At 38.7% G+C, this 23464-nt stretch overlaps 1 protein-coding gene across 13 annotated transcripts in view; it reads left to right on the forward strand.

Annotated features, from left to right (window-relative positions):
* The window catches only part of camk2d2 (calcium/calmodulin-dependent protein kinase (CaM kinase) II delta 2), a 47827-nt gene that overhangs the window by 9335 nt on the left and 15028 nt on the right, over positions 1 to 23464 (forward strand). For all 13 annotated transcript variants that reach the window (XM_072383297.1, XM_072383300.1, XM_072383299.1 and 10 more), the window contains exons 3-10: positions 14226 to 14285; positions 15298 to 15352; positions 16970 to 17035; positions 17637 to 17709; positions 20632 to 20734; positions 22334 to 22417; positions 22643 to 22737; positions 23279 to 23401. In XM_072383297.1, the coding sequence (XP_072239398.1) occupies positions 14226 to 14285; positions 15298 to 15352; positions 16970 to 17035; positions 17637 to 17709; positions 20632 to 20734; positions 22334 to 22417; positions 22643 to 22737; positions 23279 to 23401 (659 nt within the window). The remainder of the gene's footprint in view (positions 1 to 14225; positions 14286 to 15297; positions 15353 to 16969; positions 17036 to 17636; positions 17710 to 20631; positions 20735 to 22333; positions 22418 to 22642; positions 22738 to 23278; positions 23402 to 23464) is intronic.

Genomic DNA, 23464 nt, shown 5'->3' on the forward strand with positions numbered 1-23464 from the left:
GAAGTGAGTTGAACGGGGGATGGAAAGAGAGGGGTGGGGGTTGAGGTACGATTGTGGAAGAGGCAATGATATTGAAATGGAGAAACAGGAGGGAAGGAAAGGAAGGAAGGATCAGTGACACGAAGGGGGGCGGGTCACATGACTCATTGGGTACTTGAAAGCTAAAAATAAATGCCAGTCGTGTCTCGATCTCACACACACACACACATGTGCACGTACACAATGTTGAAGATATCTCATCTTTTAAAAGGAGCCAGGTTTTTGGTTTCAGTTGATGCTCTCTCGGCTTGCAGATCAGTCTGACAGTGGAAATCGGGATGGTGTGAAACATGTGACGAACATGTTTTAACATGACTAAATCCTGAGTACAGTAAAAACTGAAATTCTAAGTTATAATTACACTCCAGTGTTAGGATTTGTAAATTTTTTTAAAAATTTAATTTCCTTGCCTTTCATTTCCTGTGTTTCTGTGCTTGTTTTTTTTTCTTTTTTGGGTTCTTAGTGATTTGAGTTATTGGTTTTTTAATTAGGACTTATTCTCTGTTTTTAGTCTGTTCTTGATTTGCCTTGCCAGTTTAATTTATAGTTCACTCTGTGCTACATTCTCACCAATAGTTCTCAGTTCTCCTGTTTGGTCCTCAGTCCCACACTCACCTGATTTCAATCTGTCACGGCTGCAGTCAGTTCCCCCACAGTATTTATGCTCCTTGGTTAGTTTGGTTAATCTTGGGTCTGTTGTCCGTTACATATCTTGTAGTTATCATATGGTTAATTTGGTCTTTTGCTCTTTCATTAGTTTCTGTTTTTTTCACCTTGGCTGAGCTTTTTGTTTGTTTGAATTAAGTCACCTGTTAAATTTCCATCAGCCTCCAGTCAGCTGTTCTGCATTTGGGTCTTCTTCTCTCCACCACCGCCAAACCGCAACGTCCAGATGTTTCTTTTTGTGCTTTAAAGGGGAACTCCGGTATTTTTAAACCTAGACCTTATTTCTGGCCTGAAATACGTTTATATACTCACAGAGAATAGTTTGGTGAAAGTCGGCGTCCTTTGGAAGATATTTAGATTACTTGAGATCTGTGTATATTCATATAACGGGAGAGAACAGGGCATTGACAATACAGCCTCTAAATAAGGCATTATCTGTCTTTAGTTCACCAATACTTTAAGACGAATAAATGAATGAACACGTACTATTGTACTGTAAGCTCATAGCTGCTGTGTTGTTGTTATTGGCGGCTATCGGGGGGCTTATAGAGGGCTTTCTATACACTCGTCTATTGGGATGACGTCATCGACGCACGCTGCTGCAGCAAAGTTTATTTACTCCTTGCTTCGTGACAGTCGGCTAACTTCACACATAGTTTGCTACTGATAGTTTTGTGCAACATGGCAGGATATTTATCAGATTTTGATGACGTGAACGACGACTTTGAGTAAGATGGAAGCCCTTACCGGAGTGAATGAGCTGTGCTCCAGCGGCAGGCGTCGATGACGTCATCCCAGTAGACGAGTGTGTAGAAAGCCCTCTATAAGCCCCCTGGTAGCCGCCAATAACAACAACACAGCAGCTATGAACTAACAGTGCAATAGTATACGTTCATTCATTCATTCTTCTTAAGGTATTGGTGAAATAAAGACAGATAATGCCTTATTTAGAGGCTACATCGTCTAAGCCCTGTTCACGCCATTATATAAATCTCGAGGAATCTAAATATCTTCTGAAGGACGCCGACTTTCACCAAACTGCTGTCGGTGAGTAGATGAATGTATTTCATGCCAGAAATAAGGTCTAGGTTTAAAAATACCGGAGTTCCCCTTTAATGTTGAATTACAAACCTATTTAGTTTATTTTTGGCCAGAATAAATGACACAGTTTCTATATGTATGTTTGAACTTCATGCTATAACACTGCTAGTGAATATTCAAAGTTTGAATAAAGGAAAGAAGATCAGACAGTTGATTGTGGAAACTATTATTAATTTATGGAAAAACAAGCAGCTCTACCACAGCTTGTCTGGGTCACGTGGGCCTTGGCTTCTGCACTGAATTAACTGCATGATGGACAGGAGTCAAGCAATGTCATGACTTTTTACTGATTGAAAATTAAAGGTAGACTTAGCTGAAACTTCAAAGACCCTAAGCAGTCTAAGCAATCTGTAAACCCTAGACTGTAGTTAGGAATACTTTGGATTCTTCATCTTTTCTTTCGAGATTTATTCTAAAGCTTTCAGCTACTCCGGCGCTCATTAGTGGATAGAGTTTGGTTATATCTCACATAATAGCAACTTCATCATCCACATGACAAATTGGCATACCTTGTCTACTGATAAAGGTCACTAGGTGTGATAGCTCCCTCCGACCTCCTCTGATATCATGATATGATTTACCTCAAGGTTTAACGAAGAGATTTCAGTTGCAGTTCAAAACTGACCTTGTTTTGCCAGTTGAACCTAATAGCTGCCTTAATAATTTGCACTTTTTTTTAAATCTTCAATTTTCATCGGTAAAACAATCTTTCCGTTGAATACAGTATGAACTGATACAGGCTCAAATAACTGTACATTACGTTGATTTTGCCATCTCTTTATTTTTTATCAGATCAAATAGAGGAATAAAATGCCACAATGAATGAAAAGATTCATAGGTCGTACTGTCCTGCATCTCCTCTGGCTTTCATGACAGCTTGAATTCTCTGAGGACTTCACCAATGAAAAACAATATTCTTCATCAGTCAGGTTCCAACTTTCTTGTACAGCAGTCGACAGATTAATTTAGGATGGAGGATGGAGCCTTTTCACGGACCTTTCTTTTTTTTTTTTTCAATTTCCGCCACAAATTTTCAGTCCGATTAAGATCCAGACTGTTTGTGCAAACCAGTTTCTTATAGTTCCGTCACAAACATTGACTCCTGTTTCTGTCCATTTGTTTTTCATTTCTTTTGTTGTGCCTTTTCTATTTTCAAGGCATATTGCTCCTAGTTTTCTGTCCTGATGCTTTGACGTTTTCCTTGGTCGACCTGTATGTTTCCCTTTTACAACCTTCCCATTTTGCTTGTACTTCATGGAGTTTAAGAATCGTTTCTTCCACTGACAGCTCACTTGTTTGGCCATGGAACCTGATACTTAGCCTATTGCAACAGCTCTTTAAGCTCTTGTAGGCCCCATTTTTGCTGCAGACTCATTTGCGTAAAGAGGCTTGTGCAGGTGATTCCATAATTTTTTCCTCTATATTCTCTAAACAAAACAAAACAAAAAAACATTTTTTTTAGGCATGCTTCACTAAGTTTTCAGCACCTGTGCTTGGTTTATTAATTTACAAAATTCAAAAGCCAAATGAACATCCTGCAATTGTGGTGATTCCATACATTTTGCCTGGGGTTGTACCACTGATCCTGATGAGACCAGTGATTATACCAGAAAACCTCCCAATGAGGTAACAAAAATGAGTATGCACACACACAATTTTTACATTTTAAAAATGTCAGGATTTAAATAGGTTTAGGTCTGCAGAGAACCCGCAGCATGACTAACAAACTTATTAGGCTGCAGAAGGGCATCCTTAATTACACAGTATGTGCCTCCTACCTCTCTGCGTATTGTATGTCAGCCTCTGTTTTTTCCTCCTTGTCTGACTCTGTGGTATTATGTTCTCAGAGCAGTGTCACTGCTACAGAGCTACTAATAATGGGTATTTCATTGGTGAATCACTAGCCTGTTCTCTTTCTGCAGATATGTACAATTCATTGTATTGCAGTCTCCTCTCTGAGAGCCTACTTGATAATATGTTTATGTGCATTCAGTCAAAAGCCACATATCGTAAGAGTTCAACAGTGACTCTTGAAGACGATCCGATTGTTTGTCGAAAACATGCATTTCTTATTTATGTCCAGCCGAATTCTATTAACACTGTAGTTTGAGCACTTTAAAATTAAGTCATGAAAGTAAAATGAGCATAAACATAAAAACTGCTTCTTTTTCTTCGTGTCAAGATGCTCGCAGACCATCAGTGTTAATCTAATGTGTGCGTCTTCATTACACTTGGTTTGCTAAGGGTAGACATTAACGTATGTTATGAGAGTCCCAGACATACTCTTGGAACAGTTTTATCTCTGACACCAGCCACCTTTTGTTTCTCCTCATAGGGGAAAGCAGGGGAGTTATCAGTTTCATAATTCTTCTTCTATTGGGAACCAGCCGAGGATGACGATGTCTTACTGTCTGATAGTTTTATTAGGCCCCCGTGCTTTGCAGGGTGCAGAATGGAAGTGTAAGGAAGAGAAATGCTTAGCTGCCAGCTACAGAGGATATTACATTCACCCCGCTACATATTTTTAATTAAAACTCTTAATTAAATTGGAGCACAGCAATTACTGCAACTTGTTGTGGTGCATCTGGTTTGTGCATTTGTGTGTGTATGAGGGTTAAGACTTCAGATGAGTCTCATTTTCTTTTTTTTTTTCCATCAGTTAAATTATTGATTGTTTAAAAGGGTTAATATCATCCCAGAGGATGTTTTCAATTAGTTTTAAAGCTTTGCAACTTAAAGTTTTACATTAAATGACCTTTCCAGGAAAACATCTGAAATGTTTAAATGTAATTACGAAAAATAGTATAGACAATCTAAATTGGTTTTCTTTACTTGGCAAATAATTTGTTCTATTAATTGACCATCAGAACTATCATGATAATTGCTTGCTCGTATGTCTACTTTTCAGTTGTAATCAAACTACTTCCAATTCTTTGAAGGTGTACAATGCCCAGATGTCTGGTGTTCTCTGTGTGATGTGAAAACAAGGCTCTGTAAGATTCAAATTCTTTTGTTTTACTTTTACCTCCATGCAAACTGACCGCAAATATAGTGCTATCATAGCATAAACTAAATAGATGTCAAGAAACTGACACATATCCATAATTTACTTCATCAGCCATTTTTAGCTTTCATCTGTCGGGGCAACTTTGATTGCGCTTTCGTCATGGAATGGTAGAAAGTGAATAGTTACTGGTGTTGGTTCTTAGCTGAGGAGCCATTTTTGGTTCAACCCACTTCTAAAAATACTTTGGTATTAGCTCCCTTGATGACTGGTAATATATACACTGTGGAGAAGAGCAGGTCAGCCTGTGTTCTGCTTTTTGTACCTGGCACGTCATCTGTCAACACTGGTGGAGGGTCAGTAAACAAGACTGGGGTCTTGGCTATTTTGTCTTGATTGATTAGAGATCACAGAATTCAGCTCAATAAACCTTTCAACTTCAAGGAGATGCGTACAACCTTGGTTTGATCAGAAATTTTATTTCAACATTAACATTAAGTGTCCACAAGAATTTAAATAGGTGCAAAGAAAATGTTCAAAATCAGTATTCAGACACAGAAAGTCATGTGCACGTTTTTCCACAAATAGAAGAGTTTACAGCCATAGTTAAACTCTTCCTCATGTCAATGATGTCTACATGAAATGTAGTTAGCTTACCACTTAACATTGAAATTGTTCTTACTTAAAGAAGAATTAAAGAAATTAGGAAATAAAAACTGCAGACAGATGACATCATCTTGGGACTGAAAACCCACATTGTTCTTTTTTATCATGAAAGTGACAATATTATGTGGATCTGGTTAATCACAGAAGGCACACATCATATGGTCACAATAACCTCAGACTGAAGCTGCAAAACAGGAGTACGAAGATTGAAGTTAATTCAGGTGCCGACAGGGCCAATAAGCAGCCTTGGAGGTTGAAGAAAAAAAAAACAAATTCACTAGTTATAGGTTGTGTATGCAGCCTGCCTGTCCTTGTTTTGTCTACTAATGCTTCTTCCTCTGTTACATTACTGCTGCTGCAGTTTTTCTTGTCTAACATTACTTTTTCCCCCCTTTTTTTTACTATATTTATGCAGCATATTCTAAGAACCAAGCCTCACTAATGAATACAAATGAAAAACAATACTGATGATCACAAATTTAACGCAATATTTTCAACACCAGAAAGGTCATGTTATCAGTTTGCCTCCGCTTGACAGAATGCTTCTCCATCTAGCGACACACATGGTGTCATCTTTGTTTGGATCTTTATTTTGTACATGTAACTGTTCTCCTCGGTGAGTTTTTTGTTCAATCTTCATTTCTGACTTTTTCCCTCGCTCATTTTTCATTTAGTGTCTCTGTCCTCTCCATCTGTTCCTAAATGTGATACCACTGGACTAACAGGATGTCAAAGAAGACACTACACTGCTGCAGTGCGGTTAAAAAATGCCACACATCAGAGGCTAAAAGAAAAAGAAGCAGCAGTAGGGAGAGTCTGGACGGTTCTGTTGTACAAATGATCTTTATCTTGCAAAGCAAAATTGTGAGTGGATAACTTGTCAGTAACTATTCTGTCCAATATTTTATAATTAACAGATTTTTGGATGTGTTATGCCTCTTTTCAGATTTTAGGATAGTTATTTTATTTTTCATTATTAAATTCATCAAAGAACATGAAAGATTTGTCAGTTGATGAAAACCGTGCCAAATGGCCAATGCGATTGTGAGGCAGAAACCAATCCAACTTTAATATATGATAACAAAAATGCTCTGTACATCCACCCACAGATGTCTCTCAAAATGTCCATTTTCTATTCCTGTTTCATAGAATTGAGGATTGAGTGGATGTCTCAGCAACTGAGTAAAAAAAAAAAAAAAAATCTTTCTGGACCTGATATGCATTGAATTAAACAATATGTCAAGATCAGATTTATTTTCATGCACATGAAATTCGTCCTCTGCTTTTAACCCAGGTTGGCACCTGTTGACACATGACACATGGTCACACACTCTGTGACAGATGCCATGCACTGGAGCAGCCAGCCATTCACAGCGCCCGGGGAGCATGGGGGTACGGTGCCTTGCTCAAGGGCACCTTGGCCATGACAAGGAGGTGGACTGCCCTCCACCCCTCCAGCTGTCAGTTTCACCAATCTTTTTGAGTGGCGAGAGTGGGAATCAAACCACCATCCTTCCAGTTATTGGATGACCCACTGCAACCACTGAGCCACCCATAACTTTTTGAGTAATCCTGCTAAAAGGGAAATAAAAAATCTTGATTGTTCTATGAACAAATGTTACAACAAACAACAAAATCATATTTAGTGGCATATTTGTTCCCCAGTCTATTATTTTGATTGCACAGAAGGGCCCAGCATTACATTTGTGAATGATCGGGCAATGAAAATTACCACCAATTATTAAGCTGAGTTTGAGGTTATATGATAAACAAAGATTAAGATCTCTCCTTTCTGCTCCCACAGACTTACAGTGAGGTGTGTCTGACTGTTTGTCTGATCATATGATCTGATCATGAGGCACCTTACCACATGGTTTTGTAATTTAGAACAAAATTGTGGAGACACAGAATAACTCTGATAACCTGTTATGTTGTCACATTCAGCACCCTATCCTTTCTTTCTTCTCCCTGCCTTGCTCAACTGCTGATCTCCCAACATTTTTCTACATGGATATTAGTATTTAGTACTTTTCAAAGTAATAAAGTTAAATTAGAAATACCAACTAAGCAAAAGTTAAGCGTTCAGCCTTTTGCCTAAGCCATTTTTACACATGCGCTGTGATGTGATGAAATCCTGAAATTTTCCATAGATGTTTTAGAGAGGTGGTATATACGAACACATATTTAAATGTATTATATAGTAAATATATATGTAGGTAGGAGTTACTCTTTCATATCCTATTCTACTGACCTGTTGTTTCCTATCTTTTTGCTCTCTTATCCTACCTTTCAAGTGTTTTTGAAAAGTCTGCAGTAACTCCCTGTCTCCATTCCAGAGGGCTATGTTTTTTATGTTCAACAGCTTTTCCAGATCACTGGATTCGGGGCTTGCTCTGGGGAAAACTTTTTATTGTTCTTGTTTTGACAGTCTCCACCCAGAGGTTGATGCAGCCTGTCACACACTCATAATATTAGCCAATCTCCATGTGGATCCAGTCTCTAGCCTCAAAGCACCCTTTCAGAGTTTGTTCAGCTTCCTGAGACCTTTTCTGTCAATGCTGCATTATCGTCTTAATTCCCTTGTTTGAAAAAAGTTTAAAAAGTTACATTTTATAATTCGATAGAGTAAACTGACTGACTCATGGAGTTGACAGCCTTTTGTTTTTGCTCATGTTGTTTCATGCCTTTCCTCTGACGTGTACAAGCCATATTTGCCATGTGAAATTTTTGTTTAGAAAGCCTAAAAGGCTCAAAGATATTTTTCTTTATGTTATTATATATGTACTTGTATTAATATCCGATGAATGGCTTTAATTAATGGCTATTTATTCTATATTCAGTTGGGTGAATTTTTAAAATATTTTTGTAGGCTAATAGTTTAATTATGCCATAGAAATGGAAAGAGACAAGTGAATGATCAAATTTACAGAACTGCGACAGCGCTACTTATACCGACACCTAATGATGACACCATGCAGCTCACTCCAAACAAATAAATGTAAACTAAATTATGCACATTTTCTAAATCTATAAACTGTTTTGGTGGGCTTTGAGTTAGGTTTTACTTTTAATTTTGGTTCTGTTTGATGTGATCTGAGTTGGTGCTTCTCAAGCACTACACCCAACTGCCCAATTTATTTGTTTATCTATATATATCTATTTTATAGCACAGTGTGTTTCTTTTTGGCAAAATCAAACAACATTGTATTTCCCTGATTTCGCTGGCAAGTGGTTTATCAGGGGCTGAGCATCAGACATTGTGAAAGCTCCTATTAAACCTGTTCATCATTCTTTGTACTTGAGTGTGTCAGTGTTTCACTGTGTAAGATTTCATGACAGATCTCTTTATTGACACGGAAGAAAAGAAGGCTGCTCTTCGCTATTTTCCTCAAGAGCATATTCAAAGAAAAATGACTTCATATTTAACACAAGTTAGAATTTAAAGAAATCCCCATTCAAATGGGGGAAAAAGATGTATAAAGAAGCAGTTTTATCTTTTAATCTTAGATTAAGTGGCTTGCCATTATATTGTTTGAGTTGTAATTCTGTGTGACTGAGTAACATACTTATAAGCACTGTCAGCACAGAACAGGCCAAGTGGCTCCACACCTGAATGATGGTAACTTACTTGAGTAGCTCCACATTTGTCTGGACAACTACAGCAGCTTCACATTCTGTAGAAATGCTGCTGTCAGTTTTAACTACGTAAGCAAAGTGTCTGTGGGAACACGGCTCAAGCCTGCACATGCATAATCACATAAGTGTTCGAAAGCTTTTCTGTCAGCCAGTCTCAGCTCATTGTTGTCAGTTCTAGTTTTCTTAGGGGTCAGGCAGAGTCAGATTAGCTTGTAGCTGAAATGAAAGTGATTTACCCATCCATTACAAAGTAGAAAAAAACAGTTAAGCCAATTCAGACACTTGTGCACTTATTTGCTCTGATCTAATGTATTTGCATGTCTCTGAAGTTTGCAAAGATAAAAAAAAATCTCTAATCTCTGTAACCTGTTCATATCTTGCGCATTGTTTCACAAAAATTCAACCCACCGATAGTAGCATAATATCAGATTTCCCAAGTTTGGCAGAGATTTTAGCCAGTTCCTATTTTACACTACAGCTGTATGGTATTAGCTGCAGTCCTTTTCTTTTCTTTTTTTTCTTTTTTTTTTGTAATTTAGATAACATGCTGCAGAGACCTGCATTTGACAGCGTTTAAGTAGAACTTAAAGGTCAATTCCTTACTTTTCATTGCTACTCAAGTTGACTTTATGTGTTCCATGTGTGATAGATTGAGTGGTTTTACATTTACAAAAGCATATATGTTTGAATTAAAGATGGAACTATGTGTGCTCCAACAGAACTAGTCACTTGTGCTTACCTGTATGTTGTTCTGTAGAGTTTGATAGTTGTGTGAGAACTCTCAGATGTCTGCCATTTGCATGCAAGGCTGGTTCCACTGCAGAGGAGAGGGGAGGCCTGACGCTCTGATTGGTGCAGGAGTTGCTAGACAACAGATGTCCAGCCATCTAGGCAGTGTACTACCTGTGGAGGAAGGAGAGAGAGGGGAGGACAGAGTGAGAGAAAAGTAGAGGTGGAAAATGCTGGAGTGAAGTGAGGCATATGACAGACGTTTGCAGTGTTGTGTTTGTCAATGATTAAAGCAAAAAAAACTTAACATAACCACCTTTTTGTGCTGTTGATTTAATTAGAGGAGAAAACACTTTCTCATTTAAAAAAAAAAAAGATGCTCATGAAATCCTTAATCAGCGATGTGCTGCAGGGACAACTCCTCTGTTTCTTGAGTATTCAAGCCTCAGCCTGGGATCGATGTGCCTGGTAGAGACCAATTTTATTCAATTCAATGTTATTAATATCGCCAAATTACAACAAATGTAATCTCAAGGCACTTCAAAGATACAATCCAATTCAAGCCAATTAGAATCCAGCTCATTGTAATACAATCATAATCCAATAATTAAATTCCAAATTAGTCCATTCATACAAAGCCAATTTAAAAAAAGTAGTGCAGAAGAAGAATTACAGTAGTCCAGTCTTGAAGTAACAAATACACGGACCTTTCTGCATCAATCTAAGACAGGATGTTGCTAATTTTGACAATATTACAAAGGTGAAAGAAGGCAGTCCTGGAAACCTGTTTTATATGTCGACTGCATTTGAATAAAAAAAAAAAGAATAAAAAGATCCACATTTTCCCCATAGGTTGAGATATTTGACCTTTTATGGTGATAAACTCCAATGATGGGAAGCATCAACCTGGACATGGTAATCAGAATCTGAATACACCAGAACAGAGGAGTTAGTATTCCTGCTGAATGAACTTGAATAAGCCATTATTGAAAGGCTTACATAGGTTTTAAACATTCAACCAGATTGCTAGATAGTCTTTTTTGGAGGGCATTGGTGATTGATTTGTATCTGTGTGTGCAGCTAGATGTGTTTTACAGAGACTTTTCTTCTCCCAGAAATGAGGTGAATGCATAATAGTCTTTTTTAAAATTATTTCTAACCCTAACCAAGTAGTTTTGATTTTTGTTTTTATCCTAAGCAAGTGATATTATAGCCTAAACCTAGCGTGGAAGTGACAAAAGTGTCGCTCTAACATGTTGTGTTGATGTGTCACCAATACAACTTTTAAAATGATGTTCATTAAGCTGACGGTGGTGTTGTTTAAAAAAATGCATGTGAACCCAAATAAAATGAAAAACAGAGTTTGTGTTACACTTAGAGAGACTCTAAAGGCTTGTGTCTAATTCTGTAGCGTGGTAAGACTGATGGAGGGATGAGTGACCTTGCTCAGAGGGTCCTGCTAATATTGCAATAACGGCTGAGCTGCCCTTGTCTCTGGCTGTGCCCCTGTCTGTCTGCTGCTGTGCCTGTGCGTACAGCTGGCAGTGTATTTTTCGACAAAATTAGAACTGGCCTGCTCTCGCAGATAATATGGCAGACGTGCGACCTCACATAAGTGCTGTGGGAGTAATTGCAGACCTTCTTAGACATTTCCACTCAGTCTTCTTACAGCTGTAGCTGCTGCTCTAAGGAAATAATTATTTTTAAGATAATCAAGTTCATTGTGGTTGTCATTGCTCTTTTGATCATTTACACTATGGTATTTGATGAAGGGATGTGAAAAAAAAAAGAATATATATTAATTTAATCTGGAAGGTCAACAATCTGATTAGCAGTCTTCTAACAACACACCTCTTCATCCATTGTTTATCACCTCCTTTTCTGTTTTCGCCTCAACAGCTCATGTTGCTCAGTTGTTAAGTGTTTCATTGTCAGATTTTTATTCTGAATTCTTCAACAGTTTTCACAATGAGCATATAGTTCTGGTATTTTAACTAAGCTGTAGAGATATTATCAAGTTTCTTTTCTGGATGCGTGCCCTTTCCTTCCTATAGATGTACCACACACTGATGCAAAGCAAACAGATACCCAGACCTATGCATAGAGCAAGCTGCCTGGTGTTCTTTGTTGGTCTTTCCCTCACGTTGCACAGAGCCTGCAGTTTCCATAGCATCGAGAGGAGCAGAGGAAGAAGACACAGATGAGAATGAAAAATAGGCGTCCTATTTTATTTGTGAAAAAAAGAAGCAGAATCTGCTGCTCTTGTTTCTCTCCCTCACTTTTTCCTGCTCTCTGTGCCTTGAGGAGAAGTCGAAATGGGTCGCCTCAAAACCCTGCTCTGTTACTCATGGTAACGACTGCTGTTCTGACTTGTTCAGAATCAGTCACTGGATCTAGGTTTCTTCAGACACACATATTTGTTAATCACTTCACATACAAGAAGTCAGATAAAATCAGTTGGGCTTTACTGAAAAGAGATTTGAGATCCTCTCTGCGTCACCATATTTCTTGCTTGAGGGTCTGTTGCAGCGGAGTAGTGATGCAACATCTGGTATTCTATCTTTCTTCAGTTAATGAAAATGAATAGTTTTGTGTGATTATTTGACATGTGCAGTAAGGCTTTTTCAGTTTTTAACACATGACCTGGAGCAAAATTGACACTGTTTTACCTTACAAGCCCTGAATGATGCATGTATTGCACCAGCATTGTTAAGACACATTAATATAATAGTTACTAATTACTGATTGACATGACGACACAGGCAGTGATTCAAAATTATATGTTTATAAGGTTTCACCTCACAAATGGCTTTTATTTAATATTTCTAGTTTCCTCGGAGGCAGAGAAATAAAAAGTTTTAATGGACAGCTTTAGGTTTTCCAGAAAATTCTTAGATTTTAGAGGACTGTTTTAAACTTAGCCTTAAGTCTGAATAGGCTCAGCTTAATCTCCACTTCTGAAATAAAGCTAAACAATTGCTTTAGGTGGTATTAGACCAAAGTATATGTAATTGTGGTTGAGGTCTCACTGACTAATTTGGCGTATTGATGCTCTAAGATCGGATGAAATATGAATGAAATCCTTCATGGCAATAGGCAAACAGGTTTTTCTCATGAAGGGAATAACTGATTAATTATAATATCTTGTTTTTCCATTGAATATCTGAACATTAGAAACTTGAGTCCAGTATCATTTAGGGGGTTTCAGTAGCAGGAATAACCCCCCCCCCCCCCCCCCCCCCCCCCCCCCCCCCCAAGAAATCAAGAATTATTGTTATTTTGTGACCTCAAAACTAGCCATTTACATCAGCAGATGACACAGGTCATCTTACCGACAGACACACCAGTTGCACCTCTGCGTAGTTACAATAGTCGACAAAGTTTTTCATGGCTTTTGTTTACCTTGCAGGCTTGAAAGGTTATTGTGTGGTTATGGGCATTCAGGCAGTTACAGTATGCACCAATCGAGCACGGATGTCACCAAATCCTACATTTTTCACATTTTTTTAAAAGTCTCAGTATCTTAGAAAAAGGTGACTATAAGAGGATGTTCCCGAGGATTGTGTTTTGGAAGTGTTTTCCTACACATAAGTTTCAAGAGGATGTGATGTGATTCTTTTGTGTCGAAACTGATGATTAATGACATAAAATCAATTATGCACATATTTCCTTATGACTACATTCCAGAGTTCGTCCACAGTCTTCAACAGGCTCTGGTGCATCATAAATATCATTACAGAAAGGAACATCAGACATGGTAGCAATGTTTTGAAGGAAATTTTGAGGACTGGTAAACCATGTATGTGATTTGGAAAAGAATTGCTTTGAAAAACTCCACAAAAAAATCAAATGGATCTCCTTGATGGAAAAAAAATGGGTTTTCCAAATCCCCAAATGTCCCCAAGTGTTTTTTCACCTTGCCTCAGAAAAAAAGAACAATCTACATTTTTACATTGACTGTAATGTAAGTTAATCTTTAGAGTTTGTGAAACATGACTTGTTTTGTCCTCAGGGTGGCAATGGGAACCTGCAGGTACATTTGAGAAGCTTAAGAATAGTTTCACACCAAAGGTCAGTGTGTTTGTGGTTTGCTGAGGCATGCCTGTTTGTGGCACACAACCAAGCACATATCAGGTCACATTATTTCTGTCAAGCATTTCGGTTCTGATAAGGAAAAGAGCAGGCTGACGCAAGGACAGTCCACAGAGACAGACTCAACTGATACAGACAGTGATGCCCTAATGCTTCTGCATCCTCCACTGAGGCAAAACTAAGTTTCAGTCAACTTCACGTTAGATGTCTTAAAGAGCCAGCCGAGAATGTTAGAATGTTAAAATGTTAAAATAACTCATCTCTGTTTGTGCCTCCTCTGCTTTTCTTTCAGATCATCAAAAGCTGGAGAGAGAGGCGAGGATTTGTCGTTTACTAAAGCACCCCAACATCGGTGAGCCGAGTGTCCCCGATCCCTAAATACGCACACATAAAAAAACCACACATTTTGTTCAGGTCCCTTGTGATTTCCGATACGGCTATTCATCTTCGAGACACAGTTATGAGACAGCTGGAGAGAAAAAGAGCATAAGTGTGTGTGTATGTGTGTGTTTTTCCAAGTATCTAATGATGATGTACCTGTGTGCTTTCCCAGCTGAGTCATCAGACAAAAAGGGGAAACTACCGACCCTTTACACTCTTTCTTCCTCATTGTACCTCTGATAGAATCTTTCTCTATCTTATTTTCACACTCATCTGCAAAAGCTTCCCTTTCTTCACTGTTCCTGTTTCAGATCTCTCATATCATTCAGCTTTCTATGATAAGTGTGCTTGTATAAAGTTTGAGAACAACTATCATTGAAAAGTTGTCTTGTTAACTTTAAAAGCTTGAAATACAAGAGGACAGTACATGATTGAGGTACCTTTCTGGCAAAGCCCAAATGCTCAGTGGCTCTTGTGAACATTGTTCAATTTTCAGTGTCAGTATGCTGTCTCTACGCATTTTCCATTTTGAACAGCTGCAGGGATCAAGTGAAAGCAAAGAAGGTGTTTCTTTATATGGAATTGTCAGAAGAAGAGAAAACAGTGATTTATAAGTGAATAATCCTTGCCTGAGTATGCATTCATTACTGGGATTATCAAGATTTAGTGTTAAAAAGTTCAATAAACTCAATGCTTATGTGGCTTATACTGCTAAGCTTTCCCATTTAAAGTGAGTTTAACACACTTTATAGGAAACACTCTGTTTTAATTTGTAAAGATCTGACCAACATTGGTTCATCAGTGGTGGCAGCTTTTGCTGCTTGATATGGGCCACATTTACAAGGACATTTTTGAAAATAGGATTATTCTCCCTTTGTTTCCAAATGTCTTTTACAGGGGAACATTTTTTCCCCTCCTTCTGACCCTTATTTCTCATCTGTCCTGTGATTGTGTGTTTTTTTTTTGTTAAATTTCCTCTACAGTAAGACTCCATGACAGCATATCAGAAGAGGGTTTCCACTATCTGGTGTTTGATCTGTAAGTAATAGACTTTCTCTGTCTCTCTTGTCACAGAAATGCACAAATGAACACTGACATTTGACATTTTTAGCTGTTTGAATGACGTTAACATCATATTTAGACAGGTTATTTCTCAACTCCATGAAACCCAAGCAATTGCTTTGCTAATAACAACTTAGTCTCCTTCTTGGCATTGGTTGAACCCATGAAAAACTGCATGTGCATTAAAATAAGACATTTTAGTTGAGTTTTTTTTCTATTTTCCCAGTTAAGGAGGATGTTGACAGTTAGAGTGATGGGGACTACATTTGGAGTGGAATGTGGCAGTCAGACATGAAGGACAATTTATCAGAGATTTCTTTCTAGTAGTGTTAGTGTGCAGCGCCAGATTGTGTAGATGTCATCTTTTCAGGTGTTGGATCAAGAGAGTGAGCAGGTATTTGAATCCAATATGCCGATTCACTCACTCATTCATCTTATATACCTGCTCAATAGTATTAAGGGTTGAAGAGGTGCTGGATTTTATCCCAGCAGCCAGCGAGAGGCAGGGAACACCCAGGACAGGCTGCCAGTGGACCACAGCCAATAAGCTAATTTAGGCGCATTTTTTCAACGCTGCACAGTGGTGTGGTGGTTTGCACAGTCACGTCACAGCAAGAGCGTTCCAGGTTCGATTTTCCAGCTGGGGCCTTTCTGTGTGGAGTTTGCATGTTCTCCCCATGTATGTGTGGCTTCTTTCCCCCCAAAAGCATGCATGTTAGGTTAATTGGTGACGCTAAATTGTCCCTAGAAGTGAGTGTGAGCCAGCCACTGGGGAGCACAAGCCAGTGTATCTCTAGTGCCGGTCCCAAGCCCGCATAAATTGTGAGGGTTGTGTCAGGATGGGCTACCGGCATAAAACGTGCCAAATCAATGATGCGAGACCTGATAAAGGGAGAGGCCGAAAGAAAGTGTATTTCTTCAACTTTCAACTTTGTATTAGCTTTGAGGTTGATTTTATTTGTCACTGAGACTGTGTTTTTGTACATTTAGGAGTGGATATATATTATTTTCCCATTTGTAGTAGCTTTTTAATAAGTTTTTACAGGTTTGAAAGGATTTTTTTCAGTATTGTGAATTTGATACTTTTTTTCTTCTTCTAGTTTGGATATGTACTGTGTTACTTTCTTTTTATGACTTATTCGTGTCATTTCCCCACACCCTGATACAGTAAGCTGTAGTTTTAAGGTTACTGGGCTTGTGCCAATATGTTGCTCCACACAGCAATTTAAAAGTAGTTTAAGTTTATGAAGAGCTGTTGCAATCAGCTTTTGATCTTTCACCTTTCCTGCATGTACTTGTATGTGCTCACACAAAAGCTATTATTTATTCTCACACCACCTTTTATAAACTAAACTCTTACAAAGATAAAGGTAGCATTGTCGTACCTCATGCAACCATACAAGTTCCCAAGCAGACATTCTCCAACATTAGTTATGTAATTGGACTCTATGTTGTTTAATGGTGTTTGAGACAACATGAGCTGCAATGTGTGTCTCAAATGTGTACATTTGAAGAATATTAAGCATTTTCTTTCAGTTTTTAAAAGTGGAAGAAAGAATCATGTCAAATCTAATGTTGTCTCTGTCCCTATAGGGTGACAGGAGGAGAGCTGTTTGAGGACATTGTAGCCAGAGAGTACTACAGTGAGGCTGATGCCAGGTAACACAGCCCCCTCCACCCCCACACACAATCACCACTAACACACACACACACTGCTGAACACAGCAGCTTTCATGCATCTCTTTCTGTTACTGGTGGGAGCTTTATGTGCACATTTGTGGGTTTCACATATGGTCGTCTCAAAGGTATGATATCGTTGCCTTGTCTCTGAGGCATCTCGTGGAGTTATTTATACAGATGATTAATGACACAAAGCCTGCAGTATTAATCATACACTGACTACCGTAGAGTACCTGCTTTTTGCTGAAATATGGCCTCCTAAGAGAAAGAACAGAGTGTGCACTGCATGTGTTGTGTGTGTCTTCTTGACTAAGACGTTGTACAGCACTGGTGTTACTGTATTGTTTAATACATTAAATCTACTGAAATATGTCTTGCTGTCTTGTGACTTTATGTCATCAGTCTAGAGAATAGCCTCGCACATCTGAATTCTTGTGAGGAAAACATAGATTGTTATGAAATTGTTTCTTTCTCTCTTCCCCTTCAGTTACCTCCTTTCATATCCTCTTATTGTCTGCCTTTCGTCCTTTCTTTTCGGTCTCTCCTGCTAATCACGATCCCGTTCACGCGCTCCCTACAGCCACTGCATACAGCAGATCTTGGAGAGTGTCCATCACTGCCATGTCAATGGGATTGTTCACAGGGATCTGAAGGTTTGTATGACCACAGACATTGCTGCAACGCAGACCACACCAACCAGATGACAACGTTCAGAAAGATCCACATTCTTTATCTTTCCATCTTTTGCCTCTTTTATGATTTCTTTGATGGATCTAAAATAAAGTAAAAAAAAGTGGTTTAGCCATCTGAGAGAAAGCATAGGTTAAGTAAAATGGATTATTTGCCTCATTCTCTTGTTCTTCTTAGCAGACAAGGATTTATCCCTCGCTCCTGCTCTGCTACAGTCATGTGACAAAGAAAGTATGCCCTCCTATTCGAAGGTTATATGTATCGGGACCAAAAAAAAAGATAATTATGTGGTCCTTGCCAGGTCTTAAATGTAGTTAAATACAAAATCAGATAATACCACTGTGTCATGTTTTGTTTCACAAAATCTAAGCCAAAATGCAGAAGCAGTGTGTGGAAAACAAAGGCCACCCTTACTGCTTTTGTAGGATTTAAGAAGGTAAGTAGCAGGTCCTGTTAATGATGATTAAATGCTATTCAGCAGGTGTAAGTGCCTTTTATAAAAACAGAAATGTTGTCAGTTTGCTGGGTTAGAGCATTCAGGTGTGTGTTAATGCAATACCAAGGAGGAAAGACATCAGCAATGAGCTTAGAGAAGCAGTTGTTGCTGCCCATCAATCTGAGAACGGTTATAAGGCCATTTCCAAACCATCTGGTGTTCATGGTTTTTTAACTTGTGATTATTCACAAGTTAAAATACATTCAAGACAGTTGCTAATCTTGCTCGGAGTGGACATCCCAGCAAGTTCACCCCAAGGTCAGACCGTGCTATGCAAAAAATCCAAGAACTACTTCTCAGATTCTACAGGCCTCAGTTACCATGTTACATATAAACATTCATGACAGTACAGTTAGTACTTTGGGAGTACTAAGTTTGGGAGGGTTAGCAGGAGAAAGCTTCTTCTTTCTAAAGGAACACACCTGCATGGCTCATTTACAATGTTACACCTCAACAAACCACATGAAAGAAACAGCAATGTTCTTTGGATAGATGAGCCCAAAGTGTTTGTGCGTAATGCACTGTGCTACCTTATACCAACTGTAAAGCACAATGCCCGAGAGGTCATGATTTGGGCTTGTTCTGCATCCATCGGACCAGGACATTTTGCTGTCTTTGAGTCCAGCATGAACTCCTCTGTATACCAAAGCATTCTAGATTAAAATGTGAGGTTAGAGCTTGGCTGAAACTGTGTCATGTAACAGGACAATGATCCAAAACCCAGCAGCGACTCTACAACTGAATGACTGAAAAAGGAAAAGTTTTTCAGTACTCCAATCAAAGCGCAGAATGCAACCTGGTTGAAACTCTGTGGTGGAACCGTAAGTGAGCTGTGCATAAACAAATGCAAACATCCACATTTCAACAAACTGAAGAAACATTGCAAAAAGAGTGGGCCACGTCATACTGAAAACATTTGGTTGCTAATGAAGGTGGTTCTCCAAGCTCTTCAAGCGTGGGATGATGCATTTAATTTTTCAGACACCATTTGACATTTTGGCTTAGTTTTTGTTAGATAGCTATTGAGAATATGTAATATGTCATCTGTTGCTGTTCATCTGAAGTTGTATTTACACATTTTTAAGACCTGGTGAAGACCAGATGCTTTATGAGGATGTCTTGACACACAGAGCTTTAGAACTGAAAGAGGGCGCACTTTCTTTTCCGCATGACTGTTTATTATGATGTATTTTTGATTTTTAGGAGCTTATAGGTATTCTTGGTTTAATACCCATCCTGCCATTATCTTAGAGTAAGGATCCTGCTCTATTACTAGCTTGATGTTGCAGTGATCATTGCGGCACTTTTTCAAGTGTGTGTGCGATAGGACTGAATGTCGTGAAGTATTGATAGGAATAGGAACAATCGGGAGTCAGAAGCTCAGATTGGATCCTCATTTGCATAATTATGTAAAAATGGGAACGGTAGTCTGTATTCTCATAACTTCAGATGAGTATTTTTTAAAATGGAGGACAAAGGGAAGAAAATGCAAAAAAGCTTTCTTGAATGTGGCAACTGCAGCTAGACACGAAAACTATAGGTAGTTATGACTGCACATGAGATGTCCAAACCCACTGACTTTGTTAGGACAGATATCCTTTCATAAAATAATGTGAAGTTTTTATGTAGTCCGTACTCGGGAGGATTTGTTCATCCTCACGTAGATAACTATGCAGATGTGTCCAGTTGTCAGTGAGCGTCTGTGTCATGTTGAGTTAAATATCTGCTATGAACTGACTGCTTGCAGGCTGTCTGTGTTTAGTCTCTAAATGTTAGGAAATGAATTATTCAAAAGAGCACACTGTCTCACTGGCCTTGGGTTACCAAAGACCTTTCTGCACCTGTGTCCATGTGTGTTTTTGAAAGTGTGTGGGCATGTCTGCACGCTGTGGGCTCACAAATATATATATGATTGTGCCAAACTGTGTTAGTGTGCACTGTGTGTTTGCTGTTACTTATACGTGGCTGAGTCACTTGTTTTTACACCGCACCTTCCCCCTGTATCTTTCTCCCTTCACTGTGCACTTTGCTCCCACTCATGGATTTTAACGGTGGATTGGTGGCACTGTGGACAAGAACGTCATGTCCACTGCCATATCACTCCCTATGAATCCATGAGGCAGCGAGTTCACAGCTCCAGCATAAAAAAAAATGTCCATGGTCACCTAGAGAGTTGGTCCCGTGCACATGTTTGTGTCTCTGTCATTTGTGTGGCAGAAAGGGAGTTGCCTCAGACACTGATTTAAGAGCAGTTTAGTGTCACTGACCCCTAATGCCTTTGATTAGGATTTGGTTTGGCTAATCTGATTTTAGATCTGTGTCTGTGGGCAGCTTGGTCCCTGAGCGTGTGACCTCTCACTTCTAACCTGTTTGACTCCGCCCCCCCCAGCCTGAGAACCTTCTATTGGCCAGTAAGCTGAAGGGGGCGGCGGTCAAGTTGGCTGACTTTGGGCTGGCTATCGAAGTACAGGGGGACCAACAGGCATGGTTTGGTGAGTATTCACCCATCCGTTTCTTCAATCCTAGACAGTTTGTCACTCAAACAACCAACCAGTCAATCTTTCATTTTGATAGTTGACACTGGTGGGGAATTTCTTCCTTAATAGCGAATAAAGAGAAATTCAACCAAAACTATGAGCCAAATATAAAGCTATTTTTCAAAACTCAGTAAACATGTATGGATTATTTCAACAAGTTTTGTAAACGTCCCAACCTCACCTTGCTTTTTTTTCTATCAGAAGATTTGCAGACATACTAGTAAAATCCAAATTAAAGCCATTGGGATTTGTAAAGTTAAAACTATTTTACAGGGAGGGAGTCACAGTCACGATTTTGGTCTAAATTAGTGCGTAAGCTCAGGTGTTCAAAAGGGCTACTTAGAAATGACATATTGGGGCTGTGGTTCAGTTGGTGGTTTTGTTGTCTACCAGTAAGACGGCCAATGGCTTGGTCGATCTACATGTTATAGAGTCAAAGACACAGCACTCCACATGGTCCCCAAAGTGCTCAGTTGTATGTGCATCTCTTATGGAGAAAAAACTGGACTGAAGATTAGAGGCAACAGGTCTCATGGAGTGATGAATCCTCCCCATACCTCAACGTTATTGAAGCAGTGTTGGATCATCTTGACAGAGAACGTAACGAAAGGCAGCCAACGTCCAAAAAAGAGCTTTGGAATGTCCTTAAAAAAGCCTGGAGAATTATTCCTGAACTACTTAAAGAAATGACAGAAAGCTTGTCCAAGAGGGTTCAGGCTGTGTTGGAGAATAAAGGTGGTCAAAATAAATATTTAGAGAGAATGATGTGAAATTAGATAAGAGGTGGCTCAAGACTTTTGCACAGTGCTGTACTGAGCCGAAAAGCTCTTGTTAGTATTTTCTGTTTTCTGGAATATCGAAAAAGATATTCAAACTGTAATACAGCAACAAAATGAAACAAGAATTTGGAACCTTTGGAGTCCAATTTTTTTATTTTCTAAAATATGTTGAAAAAAGCTGATTTTTATAAAAGAAATAATAACTTATTTGCATATATAAAGAATTTCACAAGACTTGCCTGAGAATTGTTGTTTAAAAGTTCACAACATACTGTAAAAGTTTTGTTGTGACGTGTTTGTTCAGATATTTACCCCATCTGTAGTGTGTCACCTCAACTAAATCTTCTTTTCTTTTCCCCTCTGTAAAAATAGTTGATTTAATAAGCAGTATCCCAATGGCTCTAATGTTTTGGATACAAATATTGAGACGGGTCTTAGGAGTATTTTTTAAAATAAATTAGCACCGGCATTATCCTTTGGCAAAGGTACAGGGTGAAAGCAGTCTTGATTCAGTCTCCCACAGATTTCCCAGAAATCAGTGAGTGCTTTGTATAAACACTCTCTTATCTAAATAATTAAACTAAAACAATGTTACTGTAAACATTCCCTACCAGATGTCCCCTGCCAAAGTTTAAAAGCAATGATGGCAATGGCATTAATTGTAAATATTTGTTAGACACCCATGTAATTACAATAAATTTCCTCGCAAAGCGCTGAATTTCCTGCACCCATCTATCATTTCACCTCTCGCCTTCTTTCCATGTTAAACCTCTAGGTTTCGCCGGAACTCCAGGCTACTTGTCTCCAGAAGTTCTGAGGAAAGACCCGTATGGGAAACCAGTGGACATGTGGGCCTGTGGTAGATAACACTCAAATTCTTTCATGTCAACTATATATTTGAATTTGATGATGGACCTTAAGTCTCAATAACCTGAACCATGAAGTGCAGCTTCATGTTGCTGGGATTGTTTGTTGAAATGAAATAGAGTGTGTACTTTATGTTGTTAGAGAATTACACAGGCTATATAAGTAATAATATACTACTCGTATACGTGGCTTGACTTCACATATAATTTCCTTTTAGGTGTGATTTTGTACATCCTACTGGTGGGCTATCCTCCCTTCTGGGATGAAGATCAACATCGCCTCTACCAACAAATCAAGGCTGGGGCCTATGATGTAAGCATAACTGAAAACATTAAGCCTGAACAGATATGATTTATTTGGATTAATTCCCCCTAAAGTGTAGAACTATACATTTCTTCTTATTTTTCCTCCCTCCTCTCTCCATAAATTGCTTGAATAGTTTCTTTTCAAACTTGATGATTTTAGCCTCACTCATATGAGAATTGACCTCCACATACAGGGAAACTCAAGCTGATCTCATCTCAATCCTTTTGAAACCAAATCCTTTAGAGAAATTTTGTTTACAATCTTAGAAAAATATCAAATTTTCAGAAAGTTCATCATAACTTCAAACCTGTAGTGAATGATATCATACATAACTTGACGTTTGTTGGTCATGCCAACTAATTTCCATTATATGTATGGTCAGATGAAAGTTAGGTTCTATTTATTTATTTTTTCCTCTTCTGGCCTGGTTGTTAATGTTCTCCTCTTCTTTCCTTCGCTAAAATAAGGAGCATCCCATGTGCTTTATTTTGTCCCTGTCAGCTTTTTCTACGTAATTAGTGTTTTTGTAACACTTGTTTTTTGACAGTTCCCATCCCCAGAGTGGGACACTGTTACTCCTGAGGCCAAAGATCTGATTAACAAGATGCTAACAATCAACCCCAGTAAACGCATCACTGCTGCAGAAGCCCTCAAACATCCCTGGATCTGCGTATGTGAAACACACACACATTATGATGCACAAATACATGCACACAGACATATTCAGACACTC

Source organism: Leuresthes tenuis, unplaced genomic scaffold (genome assembly GCF_036924035.1).
Source record: "Leuresthes tenuis unplaced genomic scaffold, fLeuTen1.0.hap1 SCAF_4, whole genome shotgun sequence".
Classification (NCBI taxonomy): domain Eukaryota; kingdom Metazoa; phylum Chordata; class Actinopteri; order Atheriniformes; family Atherinopsidae; genus Leuresthes; species Leuresthes tenuis.